Source organism: Trichogramma pretiosum, unplaced genomic scaffold, assembly GCF_000599845.2.
Source record: "Trichogramma pretiosum strain Unisexual culture from Peru unplaced genomic scaffold, Tpre_2.0 scaffold10, whole genome shotgun sequence".
NCBI classification, from domain to species: Eukaryota; Metazoa; Arthropoda; class Insecta; order Hymenoptera; family Trichogrammatidae; genus Trichogramma; species Trichogramma pretiosum.
The window spans coordinates 1095635-1123417 of NW_019641652.1; the positions used below are offsets into that span (position 1 = coordinate 1095635).

At 37.0% G+C, this 27783-nt stretch overlaps 5 protein-coding genes across 5 annotated transcripts; 3 read left to right on the forward strand and 2 right to left on the reverse strand.

The window, feature by feature from the left end:
- Positions 1 to 35: 35 nt before the first annotated feature.
- On the reverse strand, positions 36 to 4123 carry LOC106656416 (FACT complex subunit Ssrp1). Its single transcript, XM_014377369.2, has 12 exons — positions 3753 to 4123; positions 3197 to 3382; positions 2732 to 3123; positions 2522 to 2657; positions 2295 to 2398; positions 2096 to 2224; positions 1735 to 2026; positions 1500 to 1652; positions 1288 to 1428; positions 749 to 1198; positions 625 to 675; positions 36 to 480 (listed from the first exon to the last, which is right to left on the reverse strand). Exons 1-12 carry the CDS (start codon positions 3801 to 3803, stop codon positions 388 to 390), a joined length of 2178 nt encoding a protein of 725 aa, XP_014232855.1. The 5' UTR covers positions 3804 to 4123; the 3' UTR covers positions 36 to 387.
- Positions 4124 to 11635: 7512 nt separating this feature from the next.
- On the forward strand, positions 11636 to 15704 carry LOC106656420 (translocation protein SEC63 homolog). The gene is made up of 11 exons (XM_014377373.2): positions 11636 to 11759; positions 11998 to 12103; positions 12188 to 12302; positions 12395 to 12500; positions 12600 to 12823; positions 12910 to 13071; positions 13149 to 13377; positions 13448 to 13593; positions 13757 to 14300; positions 14382 to 14797; positions 14869 to 15704. The coding sequence occupies exons 1-11, from the start codon at positions 11636 to 11638 to the stop codon at positions 15001 to 15003; spliced, it is 2307 nt and encodes a 768-aa protein (XP_014232859.1). The 3' UTR covers positions 15004 to 15704.
- Positions 15705 to 17284: 1580 nt separating this feature from the next.
- Positions 17285 to 18516, forward strand: LOC106656419. Its single transcript, XM_014377372.2, has 4 exons — positions 17285 to 17585; positions 17804 to 17992; positions 18146 to 18307; positions 18383 to 18516. The coding sequence occupies exons 1-4, from the start codon at positions 17526 to 17528 to the stop codon at positions 18488 to 18490; spliced, it is 519 nt and encodes a 172-aa protein (XP_014232858.1). The 5' UTR covers positions 17285 to 17525; the 3' UTR covers positions 18491 to 18516.
- Positions 18517 to 18518: 2 nt separating this feature from the next.
- On the forward strand, positions 18519 to 20376 carry LOC106656418 (polycomb protein eed-B-like). Its single transcript, XM_014377371.2, has one exon. It carries the CDS (start codon positions 18531 to 18533, stop codon positions 19815 to 19817), a length of 1287 nt encoding a protein of 428 aa, XP_014232857.1. The 5' UTR covers positions 18519 to 18530; the 3' UTR covers positions 19818 to 20376.
- Positions 20377 to 24661: 4285 nt separating this feature from the next.
- On the reverse strand, positions 24662 to 26558 carry LOC106656440 (speckle-type POZ protein-like). The gene is made up of 2 exons (XM_014377410.1): positions 26095 to 26558; positions 24662 to 26023 (listed from the first exon to the last, which is right to left on the reverse strand). Exon 2 carries the CDS (start codon positions 25944 to 25946, stop codon positions 25002 to 25004), a length of 945 nt encoding a protein of 314 aa, XP_014232896.1. The 5' UTR covers positions 25947 to 26023; positions 26095 to 26558; the 3' UTR covers positions 24662 to 25001.
- Positions 26559 to 27783: the final 1225 nt, after the last annotated feature.

Here is a 27783-nt window from a genome sequence, read left to right on the forward strand (position 1 = left end):
AAATTGGTGCTAATGAGATGAGACATTTGTACATATTTTCGTGTATATTACTTTTATCACATAAACAGTAGAATAGTAATTTTTTGTAGACAAATTTCAGAATTGCTTTGTTATAAAATATATTGTAATAAGAAACCATATTATGTCCGATTTTTAACATTTATTAACCCTATGAAAAGACTCCATTTTAACTGTGGAAAATTAAAATTGAAATTGAACTTAATAATACACAAGTATTTTAAATACACAAATACGTAAATTAGGTAAAAAAACTGAAGATTTTTACAATTTGAAATCAAAATATTTCAAATTTAAATCACAACTTTGTACATTATGATAATAGTTATACTAATACTCTGATTATACATCCAGCATATAAAGAAAGTCTTAGTCACTGTCAGCTCCACTGCTGGCTTCAGATTCTTCTTCACTAGCTTCAGATTCACTTTCTTTCTTCGCTTTTTTCGTCACCTTCTTTGCCTATAATCAAAATGCACATATTGTAAATTATAACTAGAATCGTGTAACCACTCAATTTTTAATGTATAAAAACATAATTTCATTGAATAAAAATAAAATGATTGATCATTTTTTGAATAATATACAATAAGTAGTTATACTTACAGCTTTTTTATCTTCTTCACTGTCTGCTTCACTGGAAGAATGTTTTCTTTTCTAAAAATTTTAAAATACATTTTAATAAAAGGAAAATCTATACAGCAAATTTTTTTGATATAAAATTACATACTTGTTTGGGGTCATCATCATCGCTGCTGCTGTCACCATCACTGATGAATTCTTTACTCTTAAAGCCAGTAGATGATGAAACTTTTGGGGAATCTTTTTTCGTGTCTTTCTTCTTAGATGATGATGACGATGATGATTTCTTGGCTGGTTTACTCTTAGTTTCTGCACTCTTTGAACTACTACTTCCTCCATTGGCTTTGTATTCTTCCATGGCTTTGAGATAATCTTCTTTTGCTTCTTTTGCTTTTTCTTCCCATTTTGATTTATCTTTTAATTCTTTCCACATTTCACCACCCTTCTTGGTAATTTCTATCATGCTCTTGTCAGGATATTTTGCTTTGATTTCATCCCTTACACTATTCATATATATCATGTAAGCACTCAGAGGTCGTTTTGGTTTGTTCTCATCTTTTTCTTTCTTAGATTTTCTAGATTTTCTAGGCTTCTCTGACTAAAAATACATAATTTGATTTTATTTCGTTTTGAATATAAAGAAGCAATACATAACAATTTGAATTTGAAAGTTTATTTGATTCTTACCACTGTCTTGGCAGATTTTTCTTTCTTCTTCTTCTTTTCTTTTTCTTTCTTGCCACTTCCGCCAGATGCATCTGAAGCATCACTGTTATCTGATGTATCATTAGGATTACTGTCATATTCTTCAGCTACATCACTTTCTTCCTAAAATTCAAATTATAATCAGTCAAATTGAGATGTTGCAAATCATGCATCATTATAAAAAAATTAATTACATTAGTAGGTTTGAAATCTTCATCAGTAGATTCATCATCGTCATCGTCATCATCATCTCTTTCTTTAGCTTCAGCTTTGACTCTAGCTAGATAAGCATCAGGCTCATCTTCTTGATCGCTACCACCAAAGTCATCATTATAGCTTGGTTTATCCTGCAAAATCAATTAAAAAATAAATTAGAATTAAATTGAAAATTAAAATTGAAAAATAACATGGTTCACAAAAGTCACTTACACTTTTGCCTCTATTTTTAACGCGAAGTTTTTTATTATTAATAAAATCAAAAAGTTTTCCATATTCTTCTTTTTCTATGCTGCTGAATGTGTGAATAACTCCAGTAGTCAGTTCAATTTCGAAATCGAAAGATCTAGTGGAACCACCTCCTCTGGCAAAGTTCACTGATGCAATTTCATCAAATCGAATATGAATAGGGGGTTTGTGAACATAAATAAATCCTCTTTCCAATGGATATAAGTAACCTGCAGCAGCTTTGAATGAACAGCCAATTGCTGGAGTTCCAGAATGACTGAAATGGAAAAATATATTGATTTAATTGTAAAAATTATATCTAGTATGTGATGCACATTCATCCTACCCAACAAATGATCCAGGACCAGTAAGTTTTCGATTAATAATGACTTTCATAACTTTCCCTAAAACTTCATAAGTAGGTCCTGAAATTTCTTTAGTAAGCTTATCTTCATATTTTTCAGACAACTCTTTCCTGCAAATAACATTATAAAATTAGAAATTGAAACGTGAAACATGTATCTTTAGTTAAAAGGGATAATTACTCTGTGAAAGGTAGTTCAATGGATGTCTCTTCTTCTTGATTAAAAAGAATAACCAAGTAATGATACCTTGTTTGACCCTGTTTGATTGGTGGATCTAAACTTACCTGTAGTATAGGAAATAATGTAAAAATGAATTAGAGAAGATATTCTTATTGAAAAATTTACATATTTCTTAAATGAAAATTTAAAATACTGATTAATTTTTTTACATAGAACAATATACTTACGACAAAGAACATCTGTCTGCTATCTTTATGTGGCAGCAAAAAGAGCCTGAGAACAGTAGACATGGGGATTTTGTAGTCGAAGGTTTTTCCATGAAGTTGGAAGAATGAATTGAAAATCTTAATATCGTAGCGACCACTGAAATAATTAAAAAACAATTAAATATACTTCTTAGGTTGTAAAAACTATATCAAAGTTGGGAATTTGTTTACCGAGGTGTAAGGCATTGAATTTCTCTAAAGATAGCAATTGCATCACCACTAACACTGATGACAGACGCTTTCTCCATAACTTCTTTATGAAACTCTTCAACAGGATCTTTCTCACTATTATCACTAACTGGAATATGGAATCGCATCTCCATTAAACTAACAGGGGCATCATCATTTTGATGAAATTCCAGTGTAACTTCATTTTTGCCAGTAGTGCATTGTGAAACGTCATAAAGAGGAATTTCAAAAGCAGTATGATGACCAACATCAAAACTCAATACTGAACCACAGAATTTAGCTGTGCCCCAGTTCCAACCCTTCAAACTCAGCTCTTTTTCCAACATATCTTTTTTGTAGTTGGTTTTGAAAAACTTGGCAATTTTTTCCTGGTCCTGAAATTATAATTTTTACTTCTATTATTTGATGGTAATAATAAAGAAATAAAACAATAAAAAAATTACATACACTATCTTTGAATCCTCGAAATCTGTGCAAAGTTCCATTCTTCAAGAATATCCTGAGTCCCCAAGTACCCACAAACTTTTGGAAATTGACCATTTCCATATCAGAGCCTGGAATTTGCTCAACTTTTCCAGTTTTCAAGTTTTTGAAGATCAAGTGCTGATCGGTCAGCTTCAATCTTCCAGGCGTCTAAAAAGTAAAAATTAATCAGTATATTTAATCATATAGTTGACTATTCTTAAGACCAATCAAAAGAGATATTACATGACAATTTATGATATTGAACAATCATAATGATCATGATAGTAATGCATCAGTTTTAAAGCATGTGTATTCAACACTTGCATTAAAACTCATATTTTTGATAGTCTGAATGTACATAGGATTGTTGTTGCAAACAAAAGTAACATTGCCATTTCAAGCCACAAAATCAAAATTGTTACTTAGTGCTGCTTTATTGTAAAAAACATATGTTGGAAATCTACCATTCCCATCTAATACAATTGTACCAAGAAATATACATCATCATTCAGATTAAAAAAACCTTAAGAACACTTACCATGGCGCCCTTAACCTCAGCGGTTATATCGGGATACTCCAAGAAATCCATGTTTGTTGCGGATTAATCCGAAGAGAAGATGTGCGATATCGTTAACCAAGAGCGTCGTTGACTCGATCGAGTCGAGATTCACCAGCTATCCGGCGTACTTTTCAACGATTCAACGGGCAAAGCTGTAGAGTTGATTGCCAAACAAATTGAACAGCAGCGCAAGCAAACTAACGCGCGCGCGTTTCCGTAACCAAAGAAGAATAACGTCAAGCTGAAGCAGCAGCAGCAGCAGTGCACTGTGTAGTGGGCCAAGCGCCACCGGCTCTCGTCGTGGACGTTTGAATTACCTATATAGTTCGTGTTTATTGGACGGCTGAAAACATGCATGAACGAACACACGTTATAGACACACACACACATGCATGTATAGCACACACCGGCACAGTCACGCCGGTTAGTTTCTGCGCGCGCCTTCTTAAATTGAATGAACGAACGCCGATGTCTATTCATTTCAAACGTTTTTGTTCTTTCGCGGGAATAATTTTGAAACTTTAACTTTCACTCATCATTTATTTTTATGATAAATCCTAAAAATAATCTCAATAAAAACTGTATTTAATATTTTTTACTTTCAAAATTTTCAAATTTACTTTCTCTATCGTTTTATTTGACTCGATATGCCACCTCGTGGCTCGTGGTGGATGGCTCGGTCAAACGATGCATCATACGCATGCCTCGCGCATCTCTCATTTTTTTCAGATTCATCCACGTGTTAAGTGTTCTGTACGTTTTACAAAGTTGCAGTACGAGTTACGACGCCGCCGTGTAAAGAAGGAAGAAAAATTTCATAGACAAGTGATTTTTGTGGAAAAATCTTAATTTAAAAGTGATTGTGTTTGTCAGTTTGTGCGTAGAAAAATGGCCACGTCCAATGACAAATCCATTGAAAGTTTGGATAACCAACAAAAATTAGAAACTTTGAAGAGACTACGAAAAAATGTCAATTGGGAAATCGAAGACGAGCGACGTGAACTGCTCAATCAACTTTATCCCTTGGTCAAAGATTGGACGGACCAACTTCCGAATCTCCGGGACATTTTTCGGGCCGAAGAAATCGATTGGCTACTCACAGAGTCTTTCAATTCCGCAACGTACGATAATTACATGACAGGGCTTTTTTCATTCGTAACTTTTTTGCGACGAACCGGCTACAAAGACGAGCCTGACGTCGATGAGAACGGAAATATATCACCGCGTCGCACCACGCTAGTTCATAGAGCGGCGAGAAACAAATATCATGAGCTCGTGCGTGAACTTTTTCCAATATACAATAGATTCGATGTGAATTACGTCGACGAGTTAGGCCTAACACATTTTCATATAGCCTGCATGTATACATGCTTCGAAGTAAAGAAATTTCTCGAATTTGGGCAAGATCCTAATTGCCATCCTCCGCCTTTACACAAGGCTATAATTACTTACAATACTAGGGTGATTCTTTATCTACTGAAAGGCGGTGCCGATCCGAATCTGGCCGATTCTGACGGACTCACTCCTTTACATCTCATATGTAAACATTTAACCTCCGTAATTAACCCGGTAAGTATGTTATTCATGATCAGCGACGAGAAACATCAATTGGTGAAAGTTGATCCTCTGGACAAGTTCGGCCGGACACCTCTACACTATGCTCTGATGAGTAAATCGTATAAAAACATGATGCTCCAAGTGCTGATAAAAATTAAGGGCGCAAGCCCGAATTTGGCCGACATGGATGGATTGACACCTTTGCATTTAATATGTCAAAGATATTGCGAGGAAGAGGACTTGGTGGAGTTATTTTTCGAGATGTGTGACGAAAAACATCATCTGGTGCCGGTCGACCCGCTAGATAATCGAGGTCGAACACCACTTCATTATGCTGTGACGAGTCTTTTGCCTAATACCGTAGCTTTTCTTTTGAATCGAGGGGCTGATTTATCGAAATTCGTTTTCCCTACTGAGAGTGACTTCGACGAGAGATTTAAAATATGGTTTTGTTATTATTATGATTTCAAACTGAAATTAGCGTCTGGTGCTATGGGTGTCGTGGAAAATCTCGAGGAAAGAGGATACGAGCTAGAGCAAAACAACGTTCTCATGATCATGAAATGGTACGCCAAGTATGGATTGTTCGAAAAGTCGGAGGAACTTGAAAAATGTCTCGAAGACGAGGAGTTTGTTAACAAAGCGAAAAATCAGATGATTCGCACGGGTGTGCCGCCTTACAACAAATGTTGTAATAATTATTATGGCGTTGGTGATGATGATGATTACTATGATGACGATGAAGATGATGAGATGGAGGACGAGGATCGAGCGAAAAAAGTAGTGAAAAAAGCTGAAGAATCATTGGAAGGTCCAATTCTGTCGCTCTACGATCTGATCCAGTTAAGAGCCGAAGAAATCGAAAAACTATTCACTTACTGGGACTACGACCATTTTGAGCACACATGCACTAAGTGGGGACTCACTGATAAGGCCAGGCTGGCTTGTGTTGTTCATCTGTGTGAGATGAGGTCCAGAAGATTTTTCCGACGATGGGCAGTCTATCCTTTCTGGGATCTTATTCACAAACGTCTTCCACTTGAGATCTGTGAGATGATCGTAGTGAATCTGACGAACGAGGATTTATATCACATTTGCTTGGCGGCTCAGGACCAAAGTAATAAAACCAATGAAAATAATGTAATCACAAATTTAATAAAATGTAACAACAAAAGACAAAAGATCCACGAGGGCTAAGAAAGCTTCAAAACAGCTACAAGATTTTGTATAGTGAAGATTGTGAATATTTCTTTCATTTGTGTAATAAAATTATTAAAAGAAGCCGAATAGTTTATTTTGTTTATTATTTAGTTTATTATTTATTTAAGATTAAGTTACGATAAATATGTTGGAAATAATTATAGTCTCAAAGATAATGTATAAAATGAATCAATAAGATTATAATTATATATTAAAAACCTATCAATGTCTTATGTAATTCTGCACGTTTTTAATATCAATATGAATAAAAAAAATTTTAAATTAGCTATGATTTTATTAGTGATCTTGAACCTAAAAAATCTTAAGTTTCGAGGGCCACTGTGAGCTGTTATTTAGTTTAACAGAAATCACAATGAAATTTTGACAGATTAAAATCATTCCACTTTTTTAATATTTTTCTTTCAGAGATAATAGATAGCCGCACTTAATTATTAAAAATATCCTTTCTTTATAAGATTTATATCTACCATAGTCTGTTTAGTCGAAAACTTCGGCTTCGTGCCGAAGTTCCGAGGTTAACGATTTTATTATACTATGATATTATTAATAATAAATAAATAAAAACGATTAATTATGGGAAAAAGCCATAAAGGCATAAAAAACCCAATTTATTGTGAGTAGAGATGTGAAAAAGGAAAAAAAGCTCTGAGCTTTTATTGAAGGCAAGAAAAAGATCGAGAGAGAGAGAGAAAGCGAAGCGAGATGTTCAAAGACGAGAACAGAAGTGAGTAGATCGCGAGCCGGCCGGCGTAAACAAATTTATCCCCCTTAGCAACGCGAGAAATCGACTCGCTTTCTCTCTCTCCTTCTTGCCTGTACAAGTGATTGACTGCTCAAACATAGTCCATGACTGGCCTTTGTAGATTTTCTTCATCCTAAAATTATAATATTTTTACTTCAGTAGAATTGTGAAATGAATTATGCGATAAATCCCTCTTGGCAGCACCTACTTACAATGGACTTATACTTGAACATATTATTGAGCATGAAATAAATTCAACAGCAAAATAAAATCAAGCGATGGCCGTTGTTCGAAGCGTTCCAAAACGTCACATCTTGTTTATACATGTTTAGCCGTTAGCGCTTGCTTGACTCGACTTGTTTCGAGAATGCGGCGGTCATTAAAGAACGACTCGTGTATTTGTATAGTTGGCGTTACCGAGCAGCATGTCGATTATCCGCAGTTGTTCAGTTCTCTTTACGACGCCGCAACGCGCACAGACGACGAAGAAAAATCGCATCGACCGTTGCGAATCGCGAGTGATTCTCGAAAAAGTCGTTCAAACGCAGGTTCTTATACATTTTAAGCGATTGTGCGTTCGAGCGCAGTGGGCGGCGCAGTACGATGTCCCTCGACGACGACGAATTCGATCATCTCGGTCGGCTCAACTTGGCAAAATTGACGAGCCTACGAGACAACGTCAACTGGGAGCTGGAGGACGAGCGACACGAATTTCTCCGCCAACTGGAACCCATAATCGAACGATGGACGGGCCGACTTCCAAATCTTCGCGACGTTTTTCGCGAGGAGGTGTTCGAGCGTCTTCTCTTCGATTCTCTCAAGTACCGAGCTGGCAACGCGGATAATTACGTCGAGGAACCGTTCGTCAGGTTCGTGGCACGCACCGGTTACAAGGACCGGCCTAAATTAGACGAGAACGGCGAGGTGATCTTGCGACGCCCAACACCGGTGCATCTCGCGGCGAATTTCTGTCCCTCGCAGTGGCACACCGAGCGCATAGTCGGCAATCTGTTTCGCATTTACGACAGATACGACGCGAACTACGTCGACGATTGCGGATATACCCACTTCCACGCGGCCTGCGAGTCGGGATGCTACGAGATCGCCGAGAGGTTCCTCGTGATCGGGCGGCAGGATCCGAATCTGCTCGCCACGGAGAGCGGCGATTCGCCGCTGAACTCGGCCATGACGCGCGGCAACAGGCGGGTGGTCGAGCTGCTGCTGAGACACGGCGCGGACCCGAACCTGGCCAACGCCCAGGGAATGACTCCTCTGCACACCGCCTGCCTAGAGGGCGAAGAGTACACGGAGGGCCTGGTGGAATCTTTCATGAGGTTCAACGACGACCTTGGGCAGGTGGTGCGGGTCGATGCCCGGGAAAAGAATAGAGATTGGACGCCGCTGCAGTGGGTCGCGCACTGGAAATACCAAAGGGACGAAAATATCAAGAAGAAACTGGTCGAATTGTTGCTGAGAAGAGGTTCGGATCCAAATTTAGCCAGCAAGCACGGAGAATCTCCTCTGCGCGTTATTTGCACGAGCGACAACTTCGACGATGATTTAGCGGAGGTATTTTTCGAGACCAACGACGATCTCCGGCAAACGGTACAGGTTGATGCCCGGAACGGATTGTACGCAACACCTCTTCAATGTGCAGTAGCGAGATGCATGCCGATTACCGTCGATGTACTCTTGGCTCGCGGGGCTGATCTGTCCAGCTTCGTTTTTCCCAACGATTATTTCGGATTGGGATTGGAGAAGTGGCGATTCGACTCTACGTTCGATTTTCTCTTGAGACTAGGCTCTGGCGCCATGGCGGTCGTCGACAGTCTCGAGAAGAAAGGATACGAATTGGACCGAAACGACGCTATGACCGTCATGGAATTTTTTGCCGAGCGAAGATTGTTCGCGAAATCGGCCGACGACGAAAAACTTCGATACGGCGACGAGAAGTTCGCGAGGGAAGCGAAAAAATTGATGATACTTCCGAGTCTGTCGTTTCTCGACCTGATGCGGTCGCGACCCGAACGGCTGGAAAAATTGCTCACGTACAGAGACTACTTCGATTTGGCGCGCTCGAATAAATTGTGGCAGCTTCCCGAACGGTATCGCGAGGTTTGCGCCGTGAATCTGTGCGAGAAACTGTCGAGAGGATTTTTCCAGCGATGGGCGCTTGATCCTTTGGTAGAGCTGACGCGCTACCAACTGCCCATTCTCTGCTGCGAAGTGATCATTGGCAAATTGATGAACGAAGATTTATGGCACGTTTGCTTGGCCGCTGGAACTGAGGATGGACTGTGAAGCGATCATTGCAATCGTTTTGTCCGTCACGAGAAGAATGGAAACAAGAGGAAAGCATCCAGTGAACATTTTTCAATGTCTGATGCTATGGAATGTAATTGAATTTTTTACTTGATTAATAAAATTAATTGACAAATAAATAACCGTCTTGATTTTATGGTTGAAAAACGCTCGCGACGAAAAAACTCATCCAATTCTAGACGATGGTGAGCGTGAGAGTACTTTAAGAAACTTTGTCAAAGTTGCAGCTAAATCGTTTGCTTGTATTTAATTTTTTTCTTATGGAATAATAATGTTCAATTACGCCCGATCTTTTCGCTTTTATTAAACAAAATTGTCTTGAGCAGACGCGAAAAAAACCATACAGATACGCACGCAATCGACCAAAGACAGTAAGAGTGATACGCGATGATCGACTGTGTATACAATAAAGCTAAAAGCACATCGAACTAGGCCATGTGAGCGATAGCATATGAGCATTCGCGGATTAACATATATAATAATCATTAATCGTAACGAGGCACGAGACGTACCAACGTTGCAAAATCTGCATTCGATATTTTGCGCACGACGCGGCATGACGTTCTATAAACGCTCGTCATTTTGTATTGCGTGCGTGCGATAAAGTCGTCGTCTAACGTTTTAACGGTAAAAAAAAAGGCGGAGTAGACGACAATAATTGCGAATCCGTACACAACTCGGTATACACCGCGTTCTTTTCTCCGATCGACAGAATTGACACTACTTCTTTTTTTCCATCAAAATTGCTGTTTTCAAGTAAGCAAGTTTAGCACGCGAACTCCAAAAAAAAAAAAAAAAAAAAAAAAAAAAAAAAAAAAAAAAAANAAAAAAACAAGAAAAAGGAGGAATCGCCGAATTTTTAATATACGCGACGAGTGCACCAGTGCGCGTCTTTGAAATCGCGCTCCATAGGCGGCATTCCTAACGGAAAACGACACGCCGCCGACCACTGACAGGTTACACATATACATTTATACGATACGCACAGACAACGAAGTGGCATTATTTTACAAAACCAGAGGCACACAGTCAGTACTCGGTATACGGAGCTCGCGCGCGCGGGCGGCCGTTTGTCATTATATGTAAGACACGAGTCACGAGAGCTTGAAAAAAAAAAAAAAAAAAAAGGAAAAGAAAAGAAATCAACGCAGCAGAACGCGCACAGAGCTCCGAGTTGGCTGCAGACGCTCAACAGCAGCAACAAGCAAGCAAGCGCGGCGGCATCGAAGCATACACACACACACACACCTATACTGTGTCAGTGACATCGGGGGTGTCAAGTGTACACACGCAAACACACACATTCTGTCTATAATATACATGTGTGCTCGAATAATTCCGGCACACAGTGCGCCGCGAATTTAACCTTTTCAACTGCACATCGCGTAGTGTGGCACATCGTGTGTATATAATATAAGTACGCTCGTCTCACCGAATCGCGTATTAAACGCGCTCCGGTGCGTGGCGTGTGCGTATTATAATACATTACATTATTGTATCTTTAATCATTGTAATACGCGAAAAAGTGTGCGTGCGTACCGTGTTCCGAGCAGCAACATTGTCAGTTCTCGCGGCGAAGCAGCGAGAGACTTTTTTTCCCAAACGTCAACACACATAACAACGTCGCGCGAGAAAGAGAGAAGAGTAAGTCTGCGAAGAAGAGCTGACGTGGTTGCGAGCTCTCTCTCACTCTCTCTCTCTCTCTCTCTCTCTCTCTCTTGCTAGCGCGCGGCGGAGTCTCCGTCGACTGCGTGCGTATTCATACATTACGTACAGTTTATAAGGTGTACACGCGACGACGATCGCCAAAGCTGTTTGCGATTTATGTATCGAGTATATACATAGGGTACTGCTCTACCTCGTCGTATATAGCAGCAGCAGCAGCAGCCAGACAGCCAGTCCGCCTGTATGCCGTGCGCTGCGCTTGATAGTGGCAGCATAATTGATATTACATATCACACGGCACACGGCCGAGGCATCGCCAACACAACATCATCGACTTGATGAATAATCGACAACGATGAGCGGACAAAAGTTCCAGTACGACGAGAGCGGCGGGACCTTTTTTTACTTTCTGCTCTCGTTCCTGGCCCTGCTGCTCGTGCCGGGCACCTACTACCTCTGGCCGAGAGCGCCCAAACCAGGTACAAAAAAAAACAGCCAAATTTCTCTTTCTCATCGTCCGTGCTTTTTACGTGCTCCTGTGATAATTTTATTTTATTTTCATTATCGAGCGCTCTGCCTATGTGGTATATAATGCACGTTCTCACACGTGTCGCATTAACGCGATGATGAGTCGCGAATGTCGTGACCGTGTGTGCGTGTGCAGTTGATCGAACGAAAGCGTGACCAGTAATTCGATCGAAAATTTTGCAATTTCAGATCCCGCTGAGAAAGAACAAGCAGAGTGCAATTGCGATGGGTGTAAGAAGAAGAAGATCATCTTGCAGAAGATTGATCCGTGGAAGAATACCAAATGCTTTCTCAGGTAAAACTTGGTTGCTGCATTTTCTCATTTTGCTTTGACGCTCCATATTGTTTCTCATAAAATTAACTTTTGACAATTGTACAGGAAAAGCATCATCGTCACTGGGTGGCTGATTCTTGCACTATTAGCTTACAAAGTATCTCAATTCGATTATGAAATGTCCAATTTTGATCCTTATGAAATTTTGGGTGTATCGCCTGTAAGTAGAAATATATATAATTTTTTTTTCATACAAATCAAGTTATCTAGTACAGAAAAAATGTTGAGTTTTGTGTCTTTATATTTCCATAGGGTGCTTCTGCTTCCTCTATTAAAAAAGCTTACAGACAACTTTCTCTTATTCTCCATCCTGACAAAGAGACTGGAAACGAAAAAGCTTTTATGAGATTAACAAAAGGTTAGTAAATAATTCTTTTAATCTTTTTCATTTACTTATTACAAAAGTTTAAGTTTTTATCAATTGCCCATATCTCAATCAATAATTTGAAATTTTCAGCTTATCAAGCTCTTACTGATAAAGAAGCTATGTCAAATTGGGAAAAGTATGGTAATCCTGATGGCCCAGGGGCCATGGGCTTTGGAATTGCCTTACCGTCATGGATCGTTGAAAAAGAAAATTCAGTGTTGGTATTAGGTGCATATGCCCTTGTTTTCATGTTAGCTTTACCCACAGCTGTAGGAATGTGGTGGTATCGTAGCATTAAATATACTGGTGATCAGGTAAGACCTAAAATTTTTTATATAATTTTTTAATATTTGTGTATCACGATATTAATAAATTTCATTTTCTCATAATTCAAATTCAGGTATTATTGGCAACAACAAAAATGTACTATGCTTTCTTCCATAATACTCCAACTATGATGGTGAAAAGAATAATCATGGTTCTTGCAGCATCATATGAATTTGAAAAGAAACATAATGCCGATATTGTTGAAAGAGAATCGGATAATGACGAAGTTCCTGCAGTGAGTATTTTTTAAATTCTTGATAGATATTTAAAATGTTTCAACATGGTTGTAAGCATAAAAATTATATTCCGCAGCTTATTCGCCAGTTGCCCTATTTAAGTGAAAAAAATAGAGAATATCCACTTTGTTATATGTACTCAATCAAAGCAAGAGCTATTATTCATGCACATCTGTCAAGACTTGATCTGAATCCTCAAACATTAGAAAAAGATAGACAGTATATTGTAAAAAAATGTCCTTATTTGATCCAAGAAATGATCACTTGTGTTAATCAGTTGATTGTTTTAGCTTACGCTCGACAAGGTTAGTTTATTATTTGAAATTTCATCAATAAATTGAAAAACTTCTTATTTACAGTACTTTTATTTTACAGTACAACACTTACCAACCATCACAACTATTGAAAATTGTATGAAATTATGTACAATGATTGTTCAAGCATCTTGGGAATTTAGAAACCCACTATTGCAATTGCCACATCTTACTGAAGATCATCTCAAGTACTTCAAAGCCAAAAAGGTAGTTAAAGTTATTAATCATGGTGTGTTTAGGTTTTCTTATTTTAACGATATATTGGTGTCTTAAAACTAATGAGTTTTTTTTTTGGAATTCAGTTGTAAAATGATCTGCTCCTTTTTACTTCAATTTATGATGCAGTATGACTAATTTAAATTTATTTTAGGTAAAAACTCTTCAAGAGTATGCTCAACTGAAGCGTGAAGATAGAAGATCCATTTTACGTGGTTTATCTGATAGTGAATTTGAGGATGTGATGACAGTTTTAGGAAATATGCCTTATGTAGAGTTCAAAGTGAGATCAGAAGTCATGGACGATGAAAATTCTACTGTAATCACAGCTGGTGCCATCGTTACAGTGACAGTGACTTTAGAACGTAAAAATATGTCCGAACTTTTTGGTGATGAAACTGTGGAACAGAAATCTGTTGTCGAGGATGAAAATCGTGAGGGTGAAAAAGAAGAAGAAAAATCTGCTGCTTCCCAAGCAGCTAAAAAGCCTGCATGGATGAAGCAAAAGAAGGGAGGTAAAAAAGCCCACAACAAAAAAGGACCTAAAAAAGGTCCTGCTGTGAAACCTACAGTAGCTGATAAAACAGCTACCTCAGCCGCGACTGAAAATGGTGGTCCTGGCCAACAAGTCAACCCATCTCCAAAAGTTAAGAAAGAAAAGAAAGAAGATGCTAAAGATAAAGAAGAAAAAATTCAAGGTTTGTAATCGAATTAATTTTATTCAATACATTTTTTTCCAACAAACGTTTGTGTAATTACAATTGCGTCTCGATCCCTAGATTCTGATTCTGGAACTGACGGTGACAAGAGCGACAGTAGTGATGACGAAGATAGTTCACCAGAAACTAATAAAAAGAACAAAAGTTCGGAAGGCAACGACGACGACGATCACGAATGGAACAAATTCCAACAGCGACTGTCGAAGCGCGATCGTTTCCTTGATGGCCGCACCAATCAATCTCATCGCGTACATTGTCCATATTTTCCCGATGTTAAACAAGAGTACTGGTGGGTTTATATTTGCGATAGAAAAGGTTTGACTCTGCTTGCAGCACCGGTGCACGTTACCTCGCTTGTTGACACTGAAGAAGTTCAACTCAAGTTTACCGCACCTATGTGGCCTAATGTTTACACTTTTACTGTTTGCCTGAGGAGTGACTCCTACATGGGTTTCGATCAACTGTATGATCTAAAGGTAGAGTTCAATTTTTATTTCTAGTTATTTAAAAAAAAAAGTAAAACTAATCATATTTTTTCACTTTACAGCTCGATGTGAAAGAAGCTGCAGCGATTCCTGTAGATCATCCTCAGTGGGAAATGTCTGACGAAGAGTCCGCTGCTGATGGAGAAGGCGGAGATGATCAGTCAGAATTTACTACTGACGAGGATGTCAGCGATTAGAGCGTTAAAAGGCTCGAAGTTGCAATAAAATCGCTAAGTACCGTCAATGATAAATAGAATGTGGAGTGTACATGAACATTACTAAAGCTCTTGGAAAGCTTAATTTATTTTATTAGCATAATAAATGTGTTGAAAATGCAAAGGGCTCGCGATTATGTTTCTCGCGCCTGTTGCATTTTCTGTAAGATTTACCACTTTAATGGTGAAACTAAATAAATACTTATGTCTCCTGCGATTTACAACGCAAAACAAATGAAATTGTAATAGACTGGATTATGGGTGTTTTTTGTAACGTGAAAATATATTTATTGTATTAAATTGTATGCATAGCAGATGTATGTTTTTGTTTGTGTGGACACACATCGAATTTAAATGGGGGTTTTAATTATTAATTGTAACTATTATGTAATAGCGCAATAATGAATTTAAAATAACGAAAAATAAAAAGTAACTTTCCTGAATAATGTAAAAGAGTATGAACGTACGAAAAAGACGATGGAAAATAGAGTACAAGGAATACATGTTGAAGAATTTAGCACTTAAAGTGTAAAAGATTTAGATGTTTATGTTGATATTGTTACTTGAAGCATCTATTATCTATAACGTTTTTTCAAAATAAGATAAAGAGAGAATGTGTGGCACAACTTTTTCATATAGAAGTGAAACTGTCTAAAAATATATATATTATATATATAAATTAACAATTGTCTTATATTTGATTCAAAATGAATAAATTTTTTCTAAATATTCCTTACTTTTTAATTAAATTGTTTATTTATATAAAAATGTTTAGTCATTTCTTTTTGTTTCAATTTGAATTTCTTAATCTAGTTTTAAGTCCAGGTGTATTTAACACTTCGTTAAATTGACCTCGTTTCTAAAGTGAAAGTTGCCGAAACTAATAGACTGCATACGACATGAAACTACTGTTACTAATTCACTCAAGTAATACAAAAATATTTTATAAATCCACAATACCGCTTTCTCTGAGTCAGTATTCTCTAGACTTTGAACGATCAATGTTATGTTCGCCATGAATTTTTCCACGTTTTCGATAATTTGTTTCATTTTAATAGTATCGTGCTCTGTTTTGTTAGAGGGTGAGTAATCTTAATTTTTCTATTTCTGCATTTTACATTAATCATCTTTTTTAGCGTCTCCACCAGACTGGAAAATTAAGCTAAATAATGTTGGAATCAACGGCCCAGTATATTCTTTTGTAAAAACGGACAAAGATGCAAATATTAAATGGGGAGTAAGGCATTACATTCCGAGAAAACAATAATTAAATAAATGATCCTTTTTTTTTATTTTACATCATTGTGTGTTAAAAAAAGTTTTATTGAAGTTATCTTTCATCATTTCATTGTATTCTTCAATATATCATTTTAATATAATTTTTCATTCATAGCATCCACATTTTGCACCATTCATGGTCATTAGAGTTTATAAATGTTAAAAAAAACGTTGTGATCAAGTTTCGATTATAATAAATCTGTCACTAATTAGTTTTTTATACTTTCTATCAATTTCATATCTTTGTGAAAATCATTGGAAATGTCGTTAACCGAACTAGGCCATTTTTTATTATTCTTGATAACAAACATACAATAGTCATTCAATGAATAGTCTAAAGAATTTAATAGAACTATGATCTTACTACTGACAAAGGAAATCAGTTTAAAATTATTTATAAGCACTCAGAACTGTTAATTGTTTTACTGAAATAGTTTATGGTAAGATTGCAAATAATTGCGGATATTTCTTCAAAAGATCGAAGTTTTCGTTCTGAACTTGCAATGAATAATTTTGAAATTACTAATGGACAGCCAGAAATGACTGTATAGATTTACTAATCTCTTTGCATTGTGAAAGTCTGTAAATAAAATGAAATTTATAAAATTTTCATCATCCGCGAAATCATAAAAATTATCATTCGATTCCCTTTTTTCTCCATAACTCACCATCCCGAAAAATTTCGCTATCCAACGTACGTAAGTACTCCCACGAATCAAACAAATAAGCCTCGGTGTTTTTGACATATTTCTCTTTTTTCTCTTCGGATGAAAGTTACAAAGAGTTTTCGAACTATACATATACCCAAATAAATACAAATTCGAATACCCCACCATGAGATTTTCGCGCATTGTTGCCACACGTGACAGGTATGTACATGTACTGGAGACTCATTGGCCGACGATGTGCGCAAATTCGAAATTTTCATCGATTTAAGTAACATAGAAAATCATTTCTTCCCAGTCGACGACGGCTGCGACGAGGAGGACGCAACATCAACGTCTTCGTTGGTGCTTTTTAAAAATCGTCCAAAATATTCGATTAATTGTACGCGGTTACCGACCTCAATGTTGCCAATCGTCGAGTGACAAATTCGCTCGTGTGCAGTTTCTCGGCTCTGCTGGCCCCTGCTGCTGTCTTTGCGCAGTGTCCGTTTGTGGCGTAGTCTCTCGGCTCGGCTATCCCGACAATAATAAACGTCGTCGCATCATACGTCGTGTCGAATAATGGCGGGAATTCTGCGATGTAGCGGCAATTGGAACGTCAACGCCATCATTTCGGTGCTCGTAAGTTCTTCATTTAGATTGACTAATACACGATTCGTTAATTGCAATTCTCATAACGATATAACGTATGTAACGAAACCATCACGTGCTACTGTTGTTGTTGTCGCTGTCGCTGTCGCCGCGGCGGCGGCTTCGGCCAATCCTCACGATCTGTCAGGTTGCGTGCCGCGCTGTCTGCACTGTCTGTCTCTCTCTTTCTCGCTTGTTTTCGCATGTAGATCGTGGCGCCCGGCGACCTGTGCGATCTGATCTACGAGCAGCTGCGTGCGTCGGTGAAGGAGCGTGGCTACCGCATCACGATCCACAAGTCCGAGAGCATCGATGACATTCTGCACTTCAAGCCCAATCTCCAGGTGGACTTTGTCGTATTCGCGTTCAACGGCCGTATCGCTCATCAGATACACGAGGTGGGTTCTTTTTTTTTATACTTTTGTATATACATTGGGACGCCGACGTATATATATACCAACGCTCGTCGCGTCGTTGAGTCGAAGCCGGCGATCAAGTTATAGGTTATGCGGTTTAAAAAACGTCGTTGGTTTCTTGTTTATGTTGCGCAGGTAGAGAGGAACATCGGCCTGTTGGATGAATTTTTCATCATTTCTGGACGCGTGTGCCTTGTGAATTGCATCGGCGGCAGCAACGGCACGGACTTGAACTGTCACGCGGCCCAAAAAGTACGCGAGAAGTATTGTGTGCGGCTCTTCTCTGCCGATGTGCATGTAAGTACACTTTTGTTGACGCTCGAACGACGACCAATTGTCATCGAAGTACATGCATTTATTTGATTATTTTAGAAAAAAGAAGGCCTTGAATCGATTGGTAGCAGGGTTTTGTGCTTGGCTGAAGCATTAATGGGAGTACACAGTGGAATTGTGGACTTGAACGTGTTGACCTCTTTGTAAACTATTAATTGGTGAAGCTCTCAATAATCGAACCATCATCATGAAGAGGAATAATGCAAAACCACAATCTTACAGTTCGAGTCATGAAGATAGTGAAAATGAGTCTGATGAGACTGAAGGCAGCATTGGTAGTAACTCTACAGGATGCACTCAGCGCAGTGATACACCTACCAGTCGTGGTAAAGGCAGAAGAAAAGGACGTAGACGCAGCAGCAAACCTTCAAAGCTCAAACCAGTTGTAGAAAAATCTTTGTATAAATTTTGTCACTTTGTGAAAGAGGATCACAATCAACCTCTTTTTAGTGTACAGTTTAATCATCACCTAAAGGAAGGTGAACCCATGGTGTTTGCCACAGTAGGGAGTAATCGTGTTAGCATTTATGAATGCCCCGAAGAAGGTGGAGTGAAATTACGACAATGCTACGCTGATCCTGATGCAGAAGAAAACTTTTACACATGTGCATGGACCCACGATGATTCTGGAAAGCCGTTACTAGCTGTAGCTGGTTCTAGAGGTGTCATACGTATTATCAGCCCAGTTACTATGACTTGTGTTAAACATTACATTGGGCATGGTCATTCTATCAATGAACTTAAAGTTCACCCACGTGATCCAAATCTCCTTTTATCTGCTTCCAAAGATCATGCTTTACGCCTATGGAATATAAAATCAGATGTGTGTGTTGCAATATTTGGAGGAGTTGAGGGTCATCGTGATGAAGTCCTTAGTGCTGATTTTGACATTGAAGGATTTCGCATCATCTCATGTGGTATGGATCACGCTTTAAAGCAGTGGAACCTTGACAAGTCTGAAATGCTTGACGCCATTAAGCGGTCCTATACTTGGAGTTCTAATCGTCGCCCTTTTGACTCTGTACTTCAACATTTCCCTGACTTCACGACTCGGGATGTTCATCGCAATTATGTCGACTGTGTCAAATGGCTTGGGGATTTTATTCTTAGCAAAAGTTGTGAAAATTGCATCGTTTGCTGGAAACCAGGAAGGCTGGGTGAAACAAAATTGCGCCCAAATGAGACTAGTGCCACTGTATTGCATAGATTTGAATTTAGCCAATGTGACATCTGGTTCATTCGGTTTTCCATGGACTTCAATCAAAAGATTCTAGCCATGGGCAATCAGGCAGGTCGCACATACATCTGGGATCTAGACGTCGAAGAGCCCAGTCAAGCAAGATGTTTTATTTTACAACACCCAAAGTGCACATCTGCAATCAGACAGACCAGTTTGAGTAGAGATGGAAAGGTACTACTGTGCGTCTGCGATGATGCCACTGTTTGGAGATGGAATCGCGATATGAGTGTTTAGAAATAATGACTGAATCTAAAAACAAGACTAAAATGATGTTAAAGTTTGTTGATATCTAAACATCTAAACAGTACTTTATTTACTGTGATAGTTATTTTATACATTGTCCAGTATGTGAATGAATTTTATCAAATCAGTGACAATCATGTATTATAAATTTAATGGCGTGCAGTTACTCGCTAATTAACTTGAAGACTAATTGAGGAGTAATTATTAACACTTGATTACCTAGAATTAGAAATATTTATTTGTAAAATAAGTTACTACCGATTAAGTTACAACAGTAGGTTAAAAATAAAATTAGTAATAATTTTGTACTTGAATGAGTTGTAAAATGACGACAAATTAGTTTTTGCTCAGGAATCTCATGATGATTGATGATAAATCAATAAAAAAAAATATTGTAGATGAATAAAAGATATACAACTGTCATATAGATATTTTCGTTTGTATTTAAAAAAAGTACAAGTTCTGTATTGATGAACTCGTCGACGAGTTCGATTGTACAGTATAAAATAAGAAAAGAAATAAATTTTCACGAGATATTTTACAACAAATATTCACAAGCTCTCCTCTGCTTACATCTACACAAAAAATAATTTCTTTACTATTCACTATACTTACACACTAATTTTATAATTTCATTGTATTGATCAGACACCTTCAATCCTTTACAATAACTCACAAATCCAAGATGTTTGCTTCATATGAAATGTAAAACAATTGGAACTCAGAAAAGTTGAAATGAAAAAAAAAAAAAAAATAAACGAATTAAATTTTTATTTTATATTTATTTCGGTTGTAAATTAAATGTTATTATTGTTTTCTGATAGTAATATAAAGGCATCAAATGTTATTATTATTGTTTTCTGATAGTAATACAAATCATCAAAGCTCGAGTTTTTATATTTACTTCTTAAACTGTTTTACACATTTTTTCTCATTCAAAGTTATGATATATTTACAAAAATGAATGGGGCATCACGAGCTTTGGTCCTGAGCTGCCAAGCAAATATGATATAAATCCTTGTTCGTCAGATGCACTATGATCATCTCACAGACCTCAAGCGGAAGACGTCTGTGAATAAGATCCCAGAAAGGATAGACTGCCCATCGTCGAAAAAATCTCCTGGACATCATCTCACACAGATGAACAACACAAGCTTGAATGGCCCTATCAGCGAGTCCCCACCTACTTGCCATACTGCTACAAGTGTGCGCGAAATGGCCGTAGTCCCAATAAGAGAATAGTTTTTCGATTTCTTCGGGTTGTAACTGAATCAGGTCGCAGAGCGACAGCCTAGGACTTGCCATCTCGTCATCATCATCAACAACGCAACATTTGTCGTAAGGCGACACACCCGTACGAATCATCATATGTTTCGCTTTACTTCTTGCGAAGTTCATGAACTCCTCGTCTTCGAAACATTTTTCAAGCTCCTCCGACTTTTCGAACAATCCATACTTGGCGTACCATTTCATGATCATCAGAGCGTCGCTTCGGTCAAGCTTGTATCCTCCTTTCTCGAGATTTTCCACGACACCCATAGCGCCAGATGCTATTCTCAATTTATACCCATCTTGCTTTAGCCACACTTTTATTTCCTCGTCGAAGTCACTCTCAGTAGGGAAAACGAATTTAGATAAATCAGCCCCTCGATTCAAAAGAAAATCTACATTAATTGGAAAAAGATTCGCCACAGCGTAATATAGTGGTGTTCGACCCCGATTATCTTGGGGGTCGATCGGCGCCAGATGATGTTTTTCGTCACAGATCTTGAAAAATAGCGCCACCAAGTCCTCGTCGTATTTTTTTTGGCAAATTAAATGCAAAGATGTGAATCCATCGATATCAGCCAAATTCGGGTTGGCGTCTCTATCCAGCAGCACTCGGACAATGGCTTTTTGGTAGCATGTAATCATCAGAGCATAGTGTAGTGGTGTCCGACCGAACTTGTCCAGAGCATTAACATTCACCAACTGATTTTTCTCGTCGCTAAGCCTGAATAAGATATTTGCCGAGGTGATTCCGGAGGTGAACCTCTTACATATTACATGTAAAGCAGTTAGTCCTTCGGCATCGGCCAAATTCGGATCGGCCCCGCGTTTCAGTAGATAATTGATCGCCATGCATTGGTCAGCGGCTGCAGCCAAGTGCAGCGGTGGAGGCTGGCAATTGGAATCTTGTCCTAAATCGAGAAATTTCTTCATTTCATCGAAACAGTAAGTTTGACAGGCCACATGAAAATGGGTCATGCCCAACTCGTCGATGTAGTTCACGTCACTATTGAATATTTCAAAAAGCACATGAACCATATAATCATAATTTGTCATTCTACCCGCGAGATGAATTGGTGTGGTGCGATTCAACAATGGCTTGCCGTCTTTATCGACTTTGGGCTCGTCCTTGTAGCCGGTGCGAGCCACAAACTGGACGAATCCTGTTTTATCCTCGTATTTGTAATTGTCTCTTACAGCCTCCAAGAGAAGCCAATCGATTTCTTCGGCCCGAAGAATTTCCCGGAGATTTGGAAGTTGGCCTCTCCAAAGCTTGACCGTAATATAAAATGAACGAAGATATTCACGTCGCTCTTTTTCGATCGCCCAATTGACCTGTCTGTATTCGTGCTTGAAACCTTCGATCTCCCAATTGGCATGTCCGCGTAGGTACCTCAACATCTTTCTTTGTTCTAATAATTTTTCTGATCTTTTTTCGTCATCGAGACTTACGTCGGACATTTTTCTGATCACTCACGCACGAAAGGCTACTGTTTATAATTGAAAATTATTTATCCTTTCACCAGAATTACTAGTTGCAATCGACGAGATTTTCCTTCGTTCTTTACGCTGCGGCGTCGTAACTTGTACTGCACTATATAATACGATGTACCGAGTACGTGTGACGTGGACGATGCTCGAAAAACTACGCGATGCGCAAGCATATCCATCTGATCGAGCCACGATGACACTGAAAGCACATGGCATGTCGTGGCAAGTGAGCGCGATAGAGACCTATAACTGCTTGACTGCATGTAGACTTAAGTATAATGAATTTCTTAAAAACGATCAAAAAATTATGTACGACACATTCTACTTAATGCTAGTACCAAGAGTTAAAGCCAATTGTATGCTTAGTTGGCGTTTTCATCTGTGGCTAAATGAAACGAATAATAAAACTTTTTATTATTAAATGAAATATACATAAATAAAGGAAAAATGGTTCAAAGAAAAAAACCGAGACCACATAGAACTAAATAACTTGGAACCTTGTGAATTATTTTCCACTTCTACTGCCCCATGCTGTAAATGTAAAATATAATGAAGTTTTGACGAACTTATTTAGTATCTGTATAAAAACGGCCCTCGTTACGCTCATTAAGTTAATATGTTAAAAACAACTTGATTTTTGAAATATCAATTTTATATATAACACGTTTTATTTTTCTCTCGTTCTATTAAACTCAAATTATAATTTTTACGATGTCGACAAAAAGTAATTTTCATAATCATCGAAAATTATTTAAAAACGCTATCGGACTCATGCTCGCGAGCGAGTCGAGCTCCTTCGCCCGGTTTGTCGTAACAGGGCTAAGAGTCGCAGAGGAAGGTAAGAAGAAGACGCTTCCCAAGTCTTTATAGGGATAAGCACACATGATGCTTCAACCCTTTCCTCGCGAAGTAATGCCTAAAGGCAGTCCCGCGAAGACAGAATATCAAAATAAAAAAAAAATGAGAAGGGTTGCTATAATTAATGTAAACTTCTAAAACAAAATAAATCGATACATCTTATGACAAAAAAACACCCACATCTACACACATTTGTTGAGAATTCAACGTAGTTTACGATTATGTGAACCAAATTATCTTGCAACTTGTGGTTCAAAAACTCGTTTTGGACTCTGGTTCTGAATTTGGTAATAGTTTGAGACTCTTATGGCTACCGCTTTTGCGTTAAAATCCGTTGATACTAATATTAATATGTATTAATAATATACTTTGGCAAGAATTAGAAAAAATATTTTGTGTACTAAAGGCTCAATTTTTTACGATAATGTAGCAATTTTTGACAAATTTGCTAAATTTCTGTAAACTTTTTCAATTTTTTTTATTCGATTTTGATCAGTGATCCCTCATTTTCCAAGAAATCAATTGTCTACAATTGTGATTTCAAATTATCAATTTTTTACGTTTTCAGACAACTAATTTCTCAAGAGAATGAGATGACGCTGATCAAAACTGAATAAAAATTGAAAAAGTTTACAGAACTTTAATGCTTTTTTCAAAAACTTTTATATTGTTGTAAATAATTGAACATTTAGTACAAACAATATTTTTGTCGTTCTTGTCAAAGTATATTATCTATATATTAAATGGGTTTCATGAACATAAAATTATTCATGACCAACAGAAATATTGATGTCAGAAAAGTCAGAATTGGTGAAAATAGTTGAAGAAAGTAAATCCGATATCAAAGTAAAATTCATTTCATCTTGTACTTTTGTAACAAACGCAAAATGAATTCTCAGTTTGTCTTTATAAAAATATTTATCATCTTGAAGCTGTTTTCTTATTAGTGTATTGAATAAGTTAGATATTGAATGAGTTCTTCTGCAAGTTACACGTAAAGTGTATAACGTTTAACACAATTTAACCAGTTCTATATTCATAATTTGGATGGTATATAATTCTTCAATAATATAAAAGTTTTCAACAAATTGTTGATTGAATGAATGAATGATATATTGTAACCATGTAATTGATCAAATTTCAATAATGATGCACAATACATGTTTTATTTATTAAAATTCAAAAATAACGATTAAACTCCTTAGGCTGCAAAACTTTATTTATCTTTTCATAAAAATATTCATTAACAATTCTGAACAAAAGAGAAGCAATCAATATATACTTTTGAATATCAAAATTAGTTCTTATAAATCTTATCTTTAATAACATTTTTTTTCAATAGCTGAAACATCTATGTTTTTATGCAAAAATATGTTGATTAATTAACTCTTTGATTCTATTAAGTGACACATGGGCAACGGACTGAACGAATAAGCTTGATACATATGACACTTTTGAATTACTTTAAACATCAAACATAATATTGCAAATTACATGAATAATCACATAATGAAGTATAAAATTAAACTTGTGAATTAATTAAATGTTTTATCATGATTACAAATTGTAATCGAAAGAATAGCTAACAATTTCCAAAAGTAAGTCATTATTAGTTTTTGCTAGTTCTGTAAATTTTTTGGATTTTGATATTTGTTTTATATTTACAGCAATGAAATTTTTTGCCCAAAACTTAAGTAAATCCATTTTGTATCGATCTGCAAACTCAGCAATTTCAATACAATTGTCCAAATTCATTGAGTCGTACAAATAATTTTTACAAAAATCTTTTAAATGCTCCATTTGATACTTGTCAGAAGCCATTAACAAACTAAACACTACATTGTCATCTAATGTATTTACTTTACCAGTATAAACAAACTGTAACATGCACTCAACAGTCTCAGCATTAAGATCATCAATTTTTACTATATTGTCCTTCTTTTCTTTCATATCAATTTTAAACATTGTCGCAAATACTTGACTGCAATTAGCCAAAATAGCTTTATGAGCGTAATATGATTTATCACCAACAAAAAGTTGAACATCCGAAAAGTAAGAATTGTTGTAAAGAGTTGAAGAAGGCAAGTCGGAGAGTGTACCCCTTTTGTTTTTTAGTTTAGTAACAATTAAAAAACGAATTTTTAACAGCCCATTACATAAATATTCTCCTAGATTTTCTTGACAGATATTAGAAAACTCGTGATACGTATTTTCAAAAAGTGACCGTTTCTCTTTCTCATTGTTTAATTTACTAATGACGCATATGTAACTTTTATTATTATCCACTTTATCCTCTGTATCATTTTCATTAATACGTTTTAGCTTTAATCTCATAAAATTTTTTGAGTAAGAATGGTAATTCCAATCCAAATCAAATTGCCACTGTTTCTTCCGTGAACATAAAAAAATCGGAGATTCAATTATACCGTTTGCGTTTATAATTTCCTTCTGTATGTGCCATTCACAATACGAATGACTTAGTGAAGTAACAACTTGATTCATATTGCAAGCAAATAATATAAGTCAATGGTGCAAGTTTGAATAGCTCTAAAAGATGTTGCTTATAGCAATATGACTGACTAAAAAAAAAATTAAGTATGAAAAACTTTATAGTTACACTTTGAGAAATTAAAAATTTGTAAATGCAAACCTGCTTTGCAATCGTAATCCAAAAACTGCAGAACAATGATCGTGACGAGAATTGCAGTGTGACTAAGCCAATAGAGAAAGCCTGGTATCAAATCTTGAGTATAAAACCGCAAATTCACCTATATTGTTTAGTCAGATTGTATGGATATGTATATCACACGTCGAAAATCGAACAAATTTCTTAATGAATCCCTGCGGTTGTCTATACAGTTACTGAATTTGGCACGGGTGTCACACTTACACTGCAAACGTTGCGCGCAAACTATGGAGAAAGATCTCGACGGCTTCGCCCTTCGACTTCCAGTCAAAAACTGCTCTCTCGAAACTTCAAGCCAAAACGCTCTTAATAATGCTCGTTGGTGACTTATCGTTAGTCTAGAAAAAGCCCGAATTGCCTTTGTCTGACTCGATGAGTTATGTAGGCCAAATGCGTTGTCGAGTCACTTGAGTACGTATGTATGCATGCGTGCGGTGGACTGGAAACTTCAAGACTGCCGCACAGCACGTTAAAATGTTGCTTCTGGGAATCGACTCGAACGACGATCCAAGAAAACACGCGATTGCTATCGAATATGTCGGGGTGGCTGTCGCCTATGTCTGAATTCGCCAACAAAGAAAAAGCCGGTATGGAATTTCAAGAGTTCAACCGACAAGTACGATTCAATGGGTATTACCTAGTTGTATTCGTACCAATTTCAATGTGATAAAATGCGAGCATTTTTTTCAATCCATCTTTTAAGTTGTCGACGCAACTAAGTTTGGCAAGAGTGTAGAAGTCCGTTGAAAGTATGTGGCGGGAATCGCAATGTTATTTTATGAATAAAAGCTTTCATGAACTTAATTGTGGCCGAACACCTTATGATGAAATGTCTATGTCGACGCTATAATCCGATCTATATCGATCATTTCAATAGGTATAATATATCAACATTTTTATAACCTTCGGTATATTGTGTTATACCTATTGTTAAAAAACAAAAAAAATATTTGATAAATTTGAAAAAGTAAATCTAAATTATTAGGTTGGTTGCCTGTGGACAGGCAGCAGAAGTGAATCTACTTCAAAAATTAATTAACTATGAATACATTACAATGTGAAAGAAGAAAAATCTTGGAAAATTAAAAAGAAAAACATACAAAAAATAAAGTCTTGAAAAATCGAGAAAAGTGGAAAAAATTTCAGAAAGAAAATTTAACCAAGGAAAAGGATTCTGAAATGTGATCAATCAATAATGTCACATGTATGATATTATACAATTGTCATATAGATATTTTTGTTTGCACTTGAAACAATTACAGTTTCAATATTAATTCAGTATTAATGAACCCGTCGACGATTCGATTGTACGGTATAAAATAAGAAAATAAATAAATTTTCGAGAGATATTTTACAACAAATATGAGTCATTTCACGTCAAGTCTCCTAGCTCTTCAATCATTCTCTTTTTTCATTATCGAAACTTACATCGAATTTGCCATTAGACATGGAAATTTGTGTGATCACTCGCATTTATACGGCAATAGCTTATATCGAAATCGACTTGCTATTACGGTCTATGCGATTTACTCTTGTTTTCAGGCGTAGTAAATTACATTTTTATACCCAATTTTTATTTTCACTTTATAGTTTCATTGATCGGGCATCTTCAATCTCGTAGGACCTTTACGATAACTCACAAACCCAAAATAT

What these genes read in the sequence shown, in the direction of transcription:
- LOC106656416 (XM_014377369.2), bottom strand. Translation starts at nt 3,803, where the DNA reads ATGGATTTCTTGGAGTATCCCGATATAACCGCTGAGGTTAAGGGCGCC. An exon ending in CTGAGGTTAAGGGCGCCATG is followed by an intron (nt 3,383 to 3,752) that starts GTAAGTGTTCTT and finishes TTTACTTTTTAG; the next exon opens with ACGCCTGGAAGATTGAAGCT. An exon ending in GTGAAGAAGATAAAAAAGCT is followed by an intron (nt 481 to 624) that starts GTAAGTATAACT and finishes TTTTGATTATAG; the next exon opens with GCAAAGAAGGTGACGAAAAA.
- LOC106656420 (XM_014377373.2), top strand. Translation starts at nt 11,636, where the DNA reads ATGAGCGGACAAAAGTTCCAGTACGACGAGAGCGGCGGGACCTTTTTT. An exon ending in AAATTTTGGGTGTATCGCCT is followed by an intron (nt 12,303 to 12,394) that starts GTAAGTAGAAAT and finishes ATATTTCCATAG; the next exon opens with GGTGCTTCTGCTTCCTCTAT. An exon ending in TAAAGAAGAAAAAATTCAAG is followed by an intron (nt 14,301 to 14,381) that starts GTTTGTAATCGA and finishes CTCGATCCCTAG; the next exon opens with ATTCTGATTCTGGAACTGAC.
- LOC106656419 (XM_014377372.2), top strand. Translation starts at nt 17,526, where the DNA reads ATGGCGGGAATTCTGCGATGTAGCGGCAATTGGAACGTCAACGCCATC. An exon ending in ACGCCATCATTTCGGTGCTC is followed by an intron (nt 17,586 to 17,803) that starts GTAAGTTCTTCA and finishes TTTCGCATGTAG; the next exon opens with ATCGTGGCGCCCGGCGACCT. An exon ending in TCGCTCATCAGATACACGAG is followed by an intron (nt 17,993 to 18,145) that starts GTGGGTTCTTTT and finishes TATGTTGCGCAG; the next exon opens with GTAGAGAGGAACATCGGCCT.
- LOC106656418 (XM_014377371.2), top strand. Translation starts at nt 18,531, where the DNA reads ATGAAGAGGAATAATGCAAAACCACAATCTTACAGTTCGAGTCATGAA.
- LOC106656440 (XM_014377410.1), bottom strand. Translation starts at nt 25,946, where the DNA reads ATGAATCAAGTTGTTACTTCACTAAGTCATTCGTATTGTGAATGGCAC.